Raw genomic sequence first — 12,354 nt, forward strand, 5'->3', positions numbered from 1 at the left:
TCTGGCTACTCTGAATTCAGGCTGCACCACTCACATACCGGGAACCCTGAGCAGCATGCTTTATCTTCAGCCTGTTTTCCCTTCTTCCTCTGTCCCATGGGTCAAGACCACCAACACCGTGAGATGGCAATGCAGAGTTGGCTTTTTTTTTTTTTTTTTTGGAGCTGAGGATTGAACCCCTGGCCTTGCACTTGCTGAGAATTGAACCCTTGGCCTTGCACTTGCTAGGCGAGCGCTCTACCACTGAGCTAAATCCCCAACTTCCCCCCTTTAAAAAAAAAAAACAGCTGGGTATGGTGGCTCACACCTATAGTTACTTGGGAAGTGGAGGCAGGAGGATGAGGAATTTAAGGTTAGCCTGGGCTGCATAGTGAGTTTCATGAGACCCTGATTCAATAAAACAAAACCAATTTGTTTTCAAAGTTGGACTGGAGGTGTGTCTCAGTGGCTGAGCACTATGCATATCTTATGCATAGCTCCAAGTTTCATCTCTAGCATGGAAGAAAATATTAAAAGTCAGAATGAATTACTTTTAGGATTAGTTAAAAATTCGAATCACTTTCTGACATTTGAAGTAATTATTTTCTAAGACAGTGAGTGAGAGACACAGCTCAGTTAGTAGAAGCTTGCTCAGCATGTACAAAGCCCTAGGTTCCCACTGTAAACAGTGTGTAGTAACCCCAGCATTTGGGAAGTAGAGCCAGGAGGATCGGTTCAAGGTTGCGCTGGGGATGTTGTCAGACCCGTTTAATCCCAGCACTTGGGAGGCAGAGGCAGGCGGATCTCTGAGGTTAAGGACAGCCTGGTCTGCAGAGTGAGTTTCAAGATAGCCAGGGATCCAAGAGAAGCCCTTTCTTGAAAACAAATGAACAATGAAAGAAGTTTAAGGTGACCTTCAGCTAAAGAGCGAGTTTGGTCTCAGAGAAAAAGTAGAGGAAAGAGACATGTCCTCTTTTTCTTTATAATAAAATGTTTTACAACATATTCACAGTCAGATGTTGGAAAAGTCCATAAAACAACAAAGGATGAAAATTATCTGTAGCTCTTCCTTCTGGTTTATCAGTTTTTTTTGTGTGATCTCCCATTTTTTCTGCACAAACATGCTGACATCCCAGTGGACACCTTCAAATGCCTGTGTTAGAACAACAGACGTGAAGTTATCATTTTCAAGGCCAAAGCTGGTCGGTCATTGGCACCTGGTGGACTGGGGTTGACCTTATATTTTTAAGTGCTGGGGAGCCTGTCGGCCTCAACTACCCTTTGCTCCTGATAGCTACTCGTTTTTCTTTGCCATAAATGATCCCCAGGAAGCGTTGGGAGCAGTCAGTACCCAGGCTGAGGGATGCAGATGTTTAGCTTAGTTAGACATTGAGTGTCCAGGGCTCTGGACCCAGGTGTCTGTCCATCCTCTCCTCCCCCTTTAAAGCCTGCCTGTCTTCATCCATCTGCAGGCAGCGCAAGAAGCTGAGGCTATCCAGGAGGAGATGAACGAGAAGATCGAGCGGCTCAAAGCCGAGCTGGTGGTGTTCAAAGGGCTCATGAGTGACGTAAGTGGCGTGGCCGTCACCCTAGGCATCATGACCTCCCTTTTCCCTTCATGCCAAACGCTTCATTCACTCCGAGGCTCGAGCTCGGCTTATAGTTACAGTCGTGGCTGGCTGGTTTGTTCCGATGAGGGATGGATGCATCGGAGACCAGGCGCCTCCCCACCTCCCCACATCGCTTCCCTATGTCCGAATAGAGGCTTTAACCGCTGCTTAACCCATCACCCTCCTCCTCGGGCCCCCGACGTCTGTATGTGCTGCTCAACTCTCCCCAGATCGCCGTGTGGTGACCTTGGTGTCTGCCGAGCACAGGCGACAAAATGGACTTGGCTGTGCCAACCCAAGGGACTTCACGCTCAGAGAGCCCACCCTGCTGTAGGGTGTCCTTGTTAAGTTGGGGATGGCTGGTGTGTGCGTCTTCTTGGCCATCTGGGGTCCCTCTGACTGGCCATGGGTGGAAACAGCTGTTAGCCGTGTAGGCCTCCTTGAGTCTCGGACCTTGAGTTTCTTGCTGTCTTCAGGCAGTGGGCAGTCTGCCAGGAGAGCCCATCTGAAGGAGAAGGAGTCTGAATTTGGTGATTCAGCCTGGCTCAGCTCCCGGCTTTCAGGGACATGCAGCTGAGTGTGGTTAGGAGAAGCAGTGGGACCCAGGTGAAGGCCAACTGTCTCCCTTCACTTGGGTGCAGAGGGAACCCTTGCTTTTTCTGTGTGACCCCTGCGGCAGGAATCTAGAGAGAGAGAACGGCTGAGGCAGGCATGTTATGGGGGACAGTGGCGCACGAGGGTGGGAACAGAAGGGGCGTCTATGCACTTTTGTGTGTGTGTGTGTGTGTGTGTGTATGCTGGGGAATTAAGCCAAAGGCCGTGGCCTTCTTAGGTGACGTGCTCGCTCACTGAGTGACACCCCAGCCTTGGAAGGTACCTCTCAACAGTCTCCATGCTCTTGCTTGTCCTCTGCTCCCACTAAACCAACATTGCTGTGCCCTGCAGCCCTGAGGGGGTCCAGCACACAAAGCTCCACATCTTCCCTCCTCAAGTCCCCATGCTCCTTTCTACCCTGAGCAGTGCTGACCAACCTTCCACTCTCAGGAAAGGCTCAACACTTCCCCCCACCCCCAGGGTGCTCCCTCCTCCTCTGACGGCCCCTCCTGCTTGCTCCGTCCCTCGCTCACGTGACCCCTGCTGTCCTCCCTGCAGCCCATGACAGACCTGGACACAAAGATCCAAGAAAAGGCTATGAAGGTGGACATGGACATCTGCCGCCGGATCGATATCACGGCTAAGCTGTGCGATGTCGCACAGCAGCGGAACTCGGAAGACGTGTCCAAGATCTTCCAGGTGACCAGGGCCGGCCCCTCTCACCAGTCCCCACCCCAACCTCTTAGAGCAGCCTGACCTCCACCACAGCCTGTCGATGCCTCTTTCCCACCACATTTCACTCACCCCATCTCATCCTGAGGTAGTCAGTCACCTGACCCTCTGACCTCCCTTAGGGAGACACAAACTTGGGGATTTGTAGTTTACAGCTGAGGAGACGGAGGCCATGGGGGATGATAGGATGTGCCAAGAAAGGACATGGTAGACCCGGGCTGGAACCCAGATCTCCTGGCCCTCTAGGCTGTTTCCTCACGCTTACCCTGTGCCCAACCATTTCTCACGTAGCCTCTTTCTTGAGACTCCACATTGTCCCCGTGGTGAGGGAGCCCTGGCCAGGAGATGGGGAGCCCTGACAGCTGGCTCTCAGGGTTCCCGAAGAGAAGCTATTGGCTTTTGTCTAGTTCTCATTCTCCCAAAGGGTTCTGTACACACATCCCCTCCCCTGGTTTCCCATGCAAGAGAGAAGGCGGTCGGTTGGCACCAACGGGCAGTTCTGGAGAGGGCCTGAGTGTGGTCCTGCTGACAGAGGACACGCGTCATTCTCAGAAGTTTTGGGTCATAGTTTGGCTTGTGCGTGAGCCCAGGGCGGAGCAGTGTGTTGTTGCTTTCTGTGTGCGACTCTGGACATGGTTGGGGGAGGTCAGATCCTCCCCAGTCCTTTCTCCACCTCACGCCTTCTTGCTGCCTCCTGAGGGACTGACCCCTTCAGGGAGCTGTGCAGTCCTTTGCTCGGGCCTTGTCTGCTTGTGAACCCTCCGTGCCTCTGCACGGGAGAGGAAGGTTCTGAAAGCATGCAGCTATTTTGAGCTTTGTCAGGGTTTCTTGGTTTCTCTGGCTGGCTTTGAGACATCCCAGGTGATGGTACCCTGGTCTGGCCTACCAGTGTTCCAAATCATGGGGCTGTTTTTCTGGTGATGGGTGAGCTGAGCTGGCCCAATCGCTAGGCCTTCCCAGGCAGGATTTGGTCCCTGTATCTCTGTTCTCCACCCTGCATGCCTCATGCCTCACGCTTCCTGCTACCGCTGCCTGCTTCTTAGAAAACCTGTGCAGCTCCCTGCGGTGGTGGCTGGCCCCAGCCATGCTCCATCTACTCCTGGGGACACTGGTTCCCTTCCAGGATCACCCCTGCTCTCCACCCTAGCCAAGCAACCCAGTTACCTTGCTCTCTTCCTTCCCTGTCCAGGTGGTCCCTAAGAAGAAAGATCGTAAGGTGGCTTCGGATGATGACATCTCTGAGCAGGATGGGGAGGTGAATCGGTTCTCAGATGAGGAGGTCGGCTCCATGAACATCACAGATGAGATGAAGCGCATGTTTAACCAGCTGTGAGTACCTAGGTTACCCAGCCAAGGGACATATCAGTGGCTGCCTGAGAAGAGCCCCAGATGTGATGTGTTCTGGAAGGGTTTGGATTCTGTGTGTGTGTGTGTGTATGTGTGTGTGTGTGTGTGTGTGTGTGTGTGTGTGTGTGTGTGTGTGTTCTGTCAATGTGCAGACTCAGTGATGTCACATTGGTAGCTTAGACTTTGTCATTACAAGAAATTGACACATGCCACCATTCAGGACTCCCCTACCAAACCCTAGATCTGGTGCACCAGAACCCGTTGAATATATTGCCCTGGGGCTGGGGTAGCACTGTGGCCTTGGCCTATTTGGTGCTTTGTTCTGAACCCCGATTCAGTTTTAACTCTAATCCATACAGGACCCCAAGGTGGGATTGGGAGAGGATGCTAGGTGAGTAAAGGGTGGGGCTGGGAGCCCAATGCTCTCAGGCACCTGGACTCTGCCTCAGCGGGCACCATCCAAAGCTCAGGCACCAACTCTGAGCTCCCAAGGAGGGGAGCACTTCAGGAACACACGGTGTGGCAGGCCAAGCCCACCTACAGGGTTCAGTGCTCTGTCCCCTTAGCCACCTTCCTGCTTGGAAGAGATGCCTGGCTTCTGTCTGCTGCGTCACTGTCCCTGGCTGGCCCCTTTTTGAGAGGACAGGCAGGGTGGAGTTGGGAGTCCCTCACCTGATACCTGACACCTCCCTTCAAACAGAACCGAGATGAGGCTGGACATTTACTATTGACAGTACCAAGGACACCCCTCAACTTGGGTCTCCTCCAGATACATGCTCTCACCTCCTGACAAGAGGGTGTCCCCCAACTCCCACCTTTTTTGGCTTTGGTTTTCAGATGTGGGCTCATGTAGCCCAGGCTAGCCTCAAGCTTGCTATGTAGTCTAGAATGACCTTGACCTTCTGATCTTCCTGCCTCCACCCCTTGAATACCAGGATCCATGCCCAGTTTCTGCGGTTCTGGGGATCAAAGCCAGGGCCTCCCATGCATGATAGGCAAGCGCTCTCAACTGAGCTGCATCTCTAGGCTTGGGAAAAGAAATGTGGCTTGGGTCTGGGTTTTCCCAAGGTTACTCTGGGAATTCCTGAGCCTAAGTCACTCTTAGATGCTCAGACACCCCAAATTGCCTTCATTTTGTTGAATAATTTCTTCTCCTCAGAAGAAACCAATTACCTGAGGTATTTCATGCAGTCCCTAGGGAATCGTCAAGTTGGTCAGAAATAAGGTGCAGTGCAGAGGTACCCATCCAGAGAGCTGAACTCGGGGCGCCTTTGGCAAGGGCTCCTTGTGTGTAGAAACTGCATTCAGCTGTGAGCAATAGAGATGTGATCCCTCATGGGGTGGGCACGGAGTGATTGACAGGTTCAGTGTCTAATTAGATTTGTCTGGCTTTAAAGTCGTCTAAGTTAAGAAAAGAAAACTCTCTGATCGCCCTCTAGCCCTCTGCTGTTGCTCCTCCCTGGCTGGTGTTAATGACCGATGGGGTAGGCTTCTCCGTCCCACCCGATATCTCCTTGAGCCCATGGTCCAGCCCCAGCCAGTCCTAGGGAGGCTTCTGAATGACGCACCGGTGTCAGAACCTTGTTTGTTTTGATCCAAATCATTGGCTTGGGCTTCAGACCAAGACTGAGAGGAATTTCAACCGCCTTCCAAAGTCCCTGGGAGGGTGGGGGCTCTTTCCGTCTCTGCTCTCATCCATCTTCCTGTCTGTTCTGGGGAGCCATCCCTCAGCGGGGCTTTCTTCAGACCTCAGACACTGGAAAGGAAGTGAAGTCAGTAGTGGACTATGTGATGTGCTAATGGGTGGACCCTAGGGGCTCAGAATCACCTCCTTCTCCAATGTCCAACCCCAATTTATTTTGTGACTCACAGGCGCCACCTACAGGCTCCTACAAGAATTGCTTTGGGGCAAAGGAACCAGCCTAGCCTACCTCTAGGGGGCGCTGTAGGAAGCTTTTTATCAGTCCCCAACTAATAACTTTGATGAATGATGTAGAGCAGAGCTCTAGAAGAGTCAGGAGAGAATGGAGAAGGGGGAAGCATAGACAATGGGAGAGCTCGGAATGGAAGTCTGCAGACCCTCCTGTGCCACTGTAAGCTCAGCCGGACATAGTGGCACAAACCTGGAATCCCAGGATTTGTTTGTTTGCTTTCTTTTGAAACAGGGTCACTCTGTAGCCCTGGCTGGGCTAGAACTTGCTACATAGACTAGGCTGGCCTTGAACTCATGGAGGTCCTTCTTCCTCTGCCTCCTAAGTGCTAGGATTAAAGTGTACACATGGGGCTAGAGAGATGGTTCAGTGGTTAAGAGCATTGGCTGTTCTTCCAGAGGATACGGGTTCAATTCCCAGCATCCACATGACAGCTCACAATTGTCTGTGGTTCCAGTTCCAGGGGATCTGGGATCCCCACACAGACATACATGCAGGCAAAACACCAATGCACATTTAAAAAATGAAGAAGGCATATGTATGCACCATACCCAGTAGATGGAATGTTTTTTTAAGGGGTTCCCAATCTTTCTTGAGTCTCAGTTTGCTAACCTGTAAAATGAAACTAACAATCATGCTAATGTCCAGGCTGGAGGCTGGCCTTAGTTGCTTTCAAAGCTAGAGAACCAGAAGGGTTGCAGCCTGCCCCTGCTACACACTGTTGGTGGCTTTGAGCAAATGCAGTTCCTTCTTAGCCGTGGTCTCCTCATCTGCAAAATGAGAGGAGTATGGTTGGATTTGCCATGATCAACATGGGGTGGGAGCAACCACTCTTTTGACCAGAAGCATGTCTAAAGGAAAAAGAGAAGAGAGAGAGGAGAGAGAGGAGGGAGAGAGAGAGAGAGAGAGAGAGAGAGAGAGAGAGGGAGATGGATTCTGAGGAGATTTAAAAACAGATTTGTTTTCTTTGTGTGTGTGTCTTGCCTGGGCATTATGAACATGTAGTGCCTGTAGAGTCCAGAAGAGGGTATCAGGGCCCCTGGCACCAGTGTCAACAGTCAGTGTTAAGCTGCCATGTGGGCACTGGGGACTGATTTCCAGTCCTCTGCAAGAGCAGTAAGTGTTTTTCACTGCCTGGTCATCTCACTGGCCCTGGGGGCCAGGGTACGGTGGGGTGTGTGATACAAGGTTTTATACCATAGCTCAAGCTGATTGGAACTCACATGGAGCCCAGGCTGGCCTCGAATTTGACTCTCCTGCCTTATCCTCCCGAATTCTGGGATTATAGACATGCATCACATTACTTTTGACCTAAAACCAGACTTCTAATTGTACAGAGGTGTTCTGTATTTTGAAAGGCTAAAGCTCTTTTTGCATAAGACAATTGGCCTTGGCTGCCACCCCCCTGTTTTGAGACCAGCCTCACGGGCACACACTCACTGGGGAAGGTGCCGCTTTCTGTTCTCTGTGTGTGCCCCAGGAGCCTGGCTTCTGTTCAGTCATGCCTTCTGATGTCACCCACAGGCGGGAGACCTTTGATTTCGATGACGACTGTGACAGCCTGACTTGGGAAGAGAATGAAGACACACTGCTGCTCTGGGAGGATTTTACCAACTGTAACCCCACCATTGACCTGCAGGGAGAGGTGAGCCCAAGACCCGCCTTCTCGGGGCCACCTCTTTCCCATGAGCCCTCAGTTTTGCCCTTTTCATGCAGCCTGGTCTCCAGCTAAACTGTCCCCTCTGTCTCCTCAGCAAGAAGAAAACTTGGGCAACTTGATCCATGAGACTGAGTCCTTCTTCAAGACGAGAGACAAGGAGTACCAGGAGACGATAGGGCAGATTGAGGTAAGAGCTTGGGCCATGGAGCCTGCCACTGAGTCTCCTGGGGGCTGCATAGTTGAGATCCTGGGTGATCAAGTGTCCGTGGAAATGCAGGCTTACAAAATGGGACAAGCAAGGGGTCAGGAGTCAGGAGCCTGGCATTGCAAACCTGTCTTTATTAGGGTATTGGCTTCCTAATCTGTTAAGTCTGGCAGTGATTCCTGCCTCCCCTAAAGAGGCTGAGGCAGGAGAGTGCCCATAACAGAATTAGCCAACCCCTAGCATCATTTGGCATCACTCCGAGGTCCACTCTGGTTGTTCTGGGTTATCCTTACCTCCTCCCTGGCTATAGGGACTGGGCGTCCATACAGGGGAAGAATGATGTCCAAAGAGGCCAAGTCACTCTCCCACTGTTTCCAAGTCAGGAAGCAAAATTCAGGCCAGTGTGCTTGACCACTGCTGTACAAGAGTTAGTGCTTTCTCTGTTGGAGAAGGAGAAGCCTAGAGTCCTCCCTCCTCCCTAGAGGAGCAGGTGCAACAGTACAGGAGAAGGCTCAGAAACATGAAGAGTTTCCTGTTCCTGCCCATAGCCTGTTCCCCAGAGATGCTGAGTACAGGGAAGTCCCCTGAATCAGTGGGGGCTTAGCCGGACAGACTGACTCTGGGGCTGCTAAGCAACCATTCCCCCTTTGACCAGAAGCATGTCTAAAGAATATTGATCCATGTGAAGAGAATAAGGAAGGTTGATACCCACAAGGCAGAGCCTTGAGGCACAGTGTCCAGGGATGGCTTGGATGGCGCCAGGGATGGCCTGGGTGGAGGAGGAGGGTGGTTGCTGCTGCTGGTAACCTGGGTTCAAAGGTCCCCCTCACCACCTTTATTCCGCATTGACTCCTTCCAGCTGGAGCTGGCCACAGCCAAGAGTGACATGAACCGACATCTGCATGAGTATATGGAGATGTGCAGCATGAAGCGAGGCCTGGATGTGCAGATGGAGACCTGCCGCCGCCTCATCAAAGGCTCTGCAGACAGGTGCGGCCCCTGCTCCTCTAGGCTTCTGTGGTGGGGCCTTAGAGAGACATTCTGGGGCTGCATCATGCCCCTTCAGTACATTTTCACTTTCCTGACCACTATCTGTTCTTCCATCCATCCATCCATCCATCCGTCCGTCCGTCCGTCCGTCCATCCATCCTTCCTTCCATCCATCCACCCAAGCCCCCAGTATAAGCATGCCACTCTGTCCTAGGTGATTTATGTACCTAATCTCACAGAGCTTCTGTTAAAAACAAAACAAACAAAAACATTAACTCAACAAATAGTTGTCAAAGGCACCCTGTGTGCAAGACCATCTGAGTTAGCTTCCTATTGCTGTGATAAAAACAGCATGCCCAAAAGCAAACTGGGAAGGAAAGGGTTACACTTCCACATCACAGTCCACTGTTGAGGGAAGTCAGGGTAGGAACCTGGAATCAGGAACTGAAGCAAAGGCCATGGAGTGATGTTGTTCACTGGCTTGCTCAGCCTGCCTTTGTATACCATCCACTGCCCAGGGTTGGCATCCCGCCCACCCCCCACCCCCCAGTGCACTGTTTTCTCTTTCTCACATCATTCATTAATTAAGAAAATGAAACGCTCCCATAGACTTGCCTACAGGTCAGTCTGGTGGAGACATTTTCTTAACAGGTCCCCTCTTCCCAGATGTCTTTGGCTTGTGTCAAGGTGCAAAAAAAAAAAAAAACCCTACCCAGCACAGGGTCTGATGACTGGAAAGTCAGAGCCTCTGCCCTTAGGGAGTGTAGCCCCCCCCCCCCCGTTATCTACTGAGGTGGGGGTGCAGGAGCGGGCAGGGCATACTTCACTGCTGCTGACTAGGCTCCTATATTGTCCTTCCTCTTTCTCCTCTTTCAACTCCACCCACATGGGTCTGTGCATCAGGTGTGGAACGCAGAGGCTGACCCCCTTCAGCATCTGCATCCCTGTTGGGGGACAGACACAGATAATAGGATGGGAATGCTTGGCACAAAGCTCAGCTTCCTTTCCTGCTGTCACTATGTATGAGGGAGCAGAGGCTGTAAGGGAAGCATCGCAGGCAGCAGAGGTCGGCTTCACCTCTCCAACCTTTAGCTCATGGAATCCCCTAGAACCCACTGTTATAGGCGAGTGAAATTGCTTGCCAGAGACCCCCTTGGGCAGACTGAAACCCAGGGCTGTTTGCTCCAGTGTGTGTAGTCTCTGTATGTTCTCAGTTTTCTGGGGTTTACTGGACACCACTCTGTGCTCAGACCAGGAATGATGGATGGTTACAGCATGAAGAACCAAGCTGGACCCGTGACCCCCACACACTAGACTAAGCCGTGGCTAGGGCAGGGGTCCCAAGGAGTCGCAAGAGCCATAGGCAGTTCATGGAACCTACATGAGCTGGGGAAAAGTGTGGCCTGGGCAAGGATTACAGCGGGAGCCCCTCAGGGTAGATCCTCTTTGGTTCTTGTTTTGTTTTGCCAGGGGTGGAACCCAGGGCCTTGTGCACACTAGATAAATGTTCCGCTCACCCAGCCCCTTAGGGTACGTTTTTTACAGGTGCGACTGCCCAGAGTTCCTGGGATGTCGGGGGACCCCAGCTGCTCGCTGAAAGTCTCCTCCTTCCGTGCTTTGCAGGAATTCGCCGTCCCCTAGCTCTGTGGCCAGCAGCGACTCAGGAAGTACAGATGAGATCCAGGATGACCTGGAGCGGGAGGCAGATGTGGAGCCCATGGTCAGCTGATAGTGGAGGCCCTGTGCAACTGGTGGTCTTGGTGATGGGGCCCAGGCTCCTCTCCTCACTGAGCCACACAGACTCCGGTCCTTCCTCCCCTGGAGGCCCAGCGGGACCGCTGCTTCCTTCCTTCCTCCACCGCCCACCACTCACCCACGGAATGGTGCTGTCGATTTTCTTCCGTTCTCCACATCACAAATGCAGACTTGTGTGCGACGACGCAACTGTGCCTTCTCCCTTAAGCTGAGCCACTTTGAGCTCCAAAGAATTCTTCCTAGCAGGTGTTTTTTATACAAAACTCTAAGGCGAGGGTGGGGCCTGGGGTGTGGTATCTCTTGGTTTTGTCCCGCCCACCTGCTCCTCTGATTGGCCATGAGCTTTACCCTCCTCCCTCCCTCCCTCTGTCCTGGCCCCACTGGATTCAAGTCGGTGGCCACTTGGGGGAATCTGCCTTCCAGAGGAAGGAGGCCGTTTACCTCCAGACCTGGGTGAGGAAGACTCCTTAGTTCCTTATCACCCACTGAAGGAGAGAGAGGCCGATGGAATGCCGGGAGGGGAGACCAATTTTTTCTTTTTCTTTTGGATCTAGTGGCGATGTGGTGGGGCAAGGCACTGTGGGGGAAGGTAGAGCCTCACTGTTTAAACTATGCAAAAAACAAAAACAAAAAAAGCAGCTTGCCTTATATCAGTGGGGAAGGCAGGCCCTCTCTCAGACTCCTGGGAACTGGGAGGGAGGCCAAGGTTAGCATGAAACCCTCATAGCCTCTGAGGGTGAGCGGTGGATTTGGGGGTGGTCCCATTCAGACCTCTGGAGAGGCCTGCATTCTGTAAGCTGGCCCACTGGATTGTTGGCTTTCTTGGGGACCTCTGCGGGGTGGGGTGGGGTGGGTGGGGTGGTGGTCTTTTATTGTCCTGGTGACTTGATGTTCATTCCCGTCTCTCCAGCCACCTGCCGGGCTCCACAGCTGTAATTTCTCTGTGAGAAAGTGTGAACTGGCCAGGCCACTGGTACCCACTCCGTCCGCCATGGCGCCATCTTGGCCCTCCATTGTCTCTCTGGCTGGAAGAAAGCCTTGGGAGGGGAGGGGAGGGAGGTGATGAGGTTCCTGGCAGGCTGGTGGTAGCTGGAGTAGAAGCCCCAAGTAAGGACCATCCTCACTCTTGTTTCTAGGCTTTTCCATGCTCGCTTGGCTGGACTCTTGGGGAGTCACTCTGAGCCAGTGTTTCCCCAAAGCTCCAAGGGGCCCGAGTTAAGGGTCCTAAGATAGACCATCCATCTAGTCTCAGCTGGGAACTCACTCAGCAATCAGGTTTTATTTTTATTTTATTTGTTCTTATTTTTGTGTCCACTCTAGTGGTTTTGATGGCCTGTGTTTTTTGTTGACCCAGCAGCTCCCTCTGGAGGTCAAAGGAACAAAATGTACCCAGGGATCAGAACCCGTGGCCCTCTGAGGCCTGTGTGTTGAAGGGCAGGGGACTCAGGGCTGGAGCCATGGTGGTACCCTGATTCTCCTCTGCATCTTTGTATCTCTCTCTGTGAGTGGCCCCATCTGTTTTGCATTTAGAACCAGTGTATATAATAGGCA

The 12,354-nt window shown here is 52.3% G+C and overlaps 1 protein-coding gene across 3 annotated transcripts in view; it reads left to right on the forward strand.

Annotated features, from left to right (window-relative positions):
- The window catches only part of Iffo2 (intermediate filament family orphan 2), a 41,434-nt gene extending 29,779 nt beyond the window's left edge, over positions 1-11,655 (forward strand). For 2 of the 3 annotated variants that reach the window (XM_036178256.1, XM_036178258.1), the window contains exons 3-9: positions 1,452-1,547; positions 2,742-2,882; positions 4,105-4,244; positions 7,718-7,838; positions 7,948-8,040; positions 8,918-9,048; positions 10,672-11,655. In XM_036178256.1, the coding sequence (XP_036034149.1) occupies positions 1,452-1,547; positions 2,742-2,882; positions 4,105-4,244; positions 7,718-7,838; positions 7,948-8,040; positions 8,918-9,048; positions 10,672-10,777 (828 nt within the window). In that variant the 3' untranslated portion in view covers positions 10,778-11,655. The remainder of the gene's footprint in view (positions 1-1,451; positions 1,548-2,741; positions 2,883-4,104; positions 4,245-7,717; positions 7,839-7,947; positions 8,041-8,917; positions 9,049-10,671) is intronic. The other variant, XM_036178257.1, reaches the window with a different exon arrangement.
- The last annotated feature ends 699 nt before the right edge of the window (positions 11,656-12,354 follow it).

The sequence above is a fragment of the Onychomys torridus genome, chromosome 2, assembly GCF_903995425.1.
Source record: "Onychomys torridus chromosome 2, mOncTor1.1, whole genome shotgun sequence".
Lineage (NCBI taxonomy): Eukaryota > Metazoa > Chordata > Mammalia > Rodentia > Cricetidae > Onychomys > Onychomys torridus.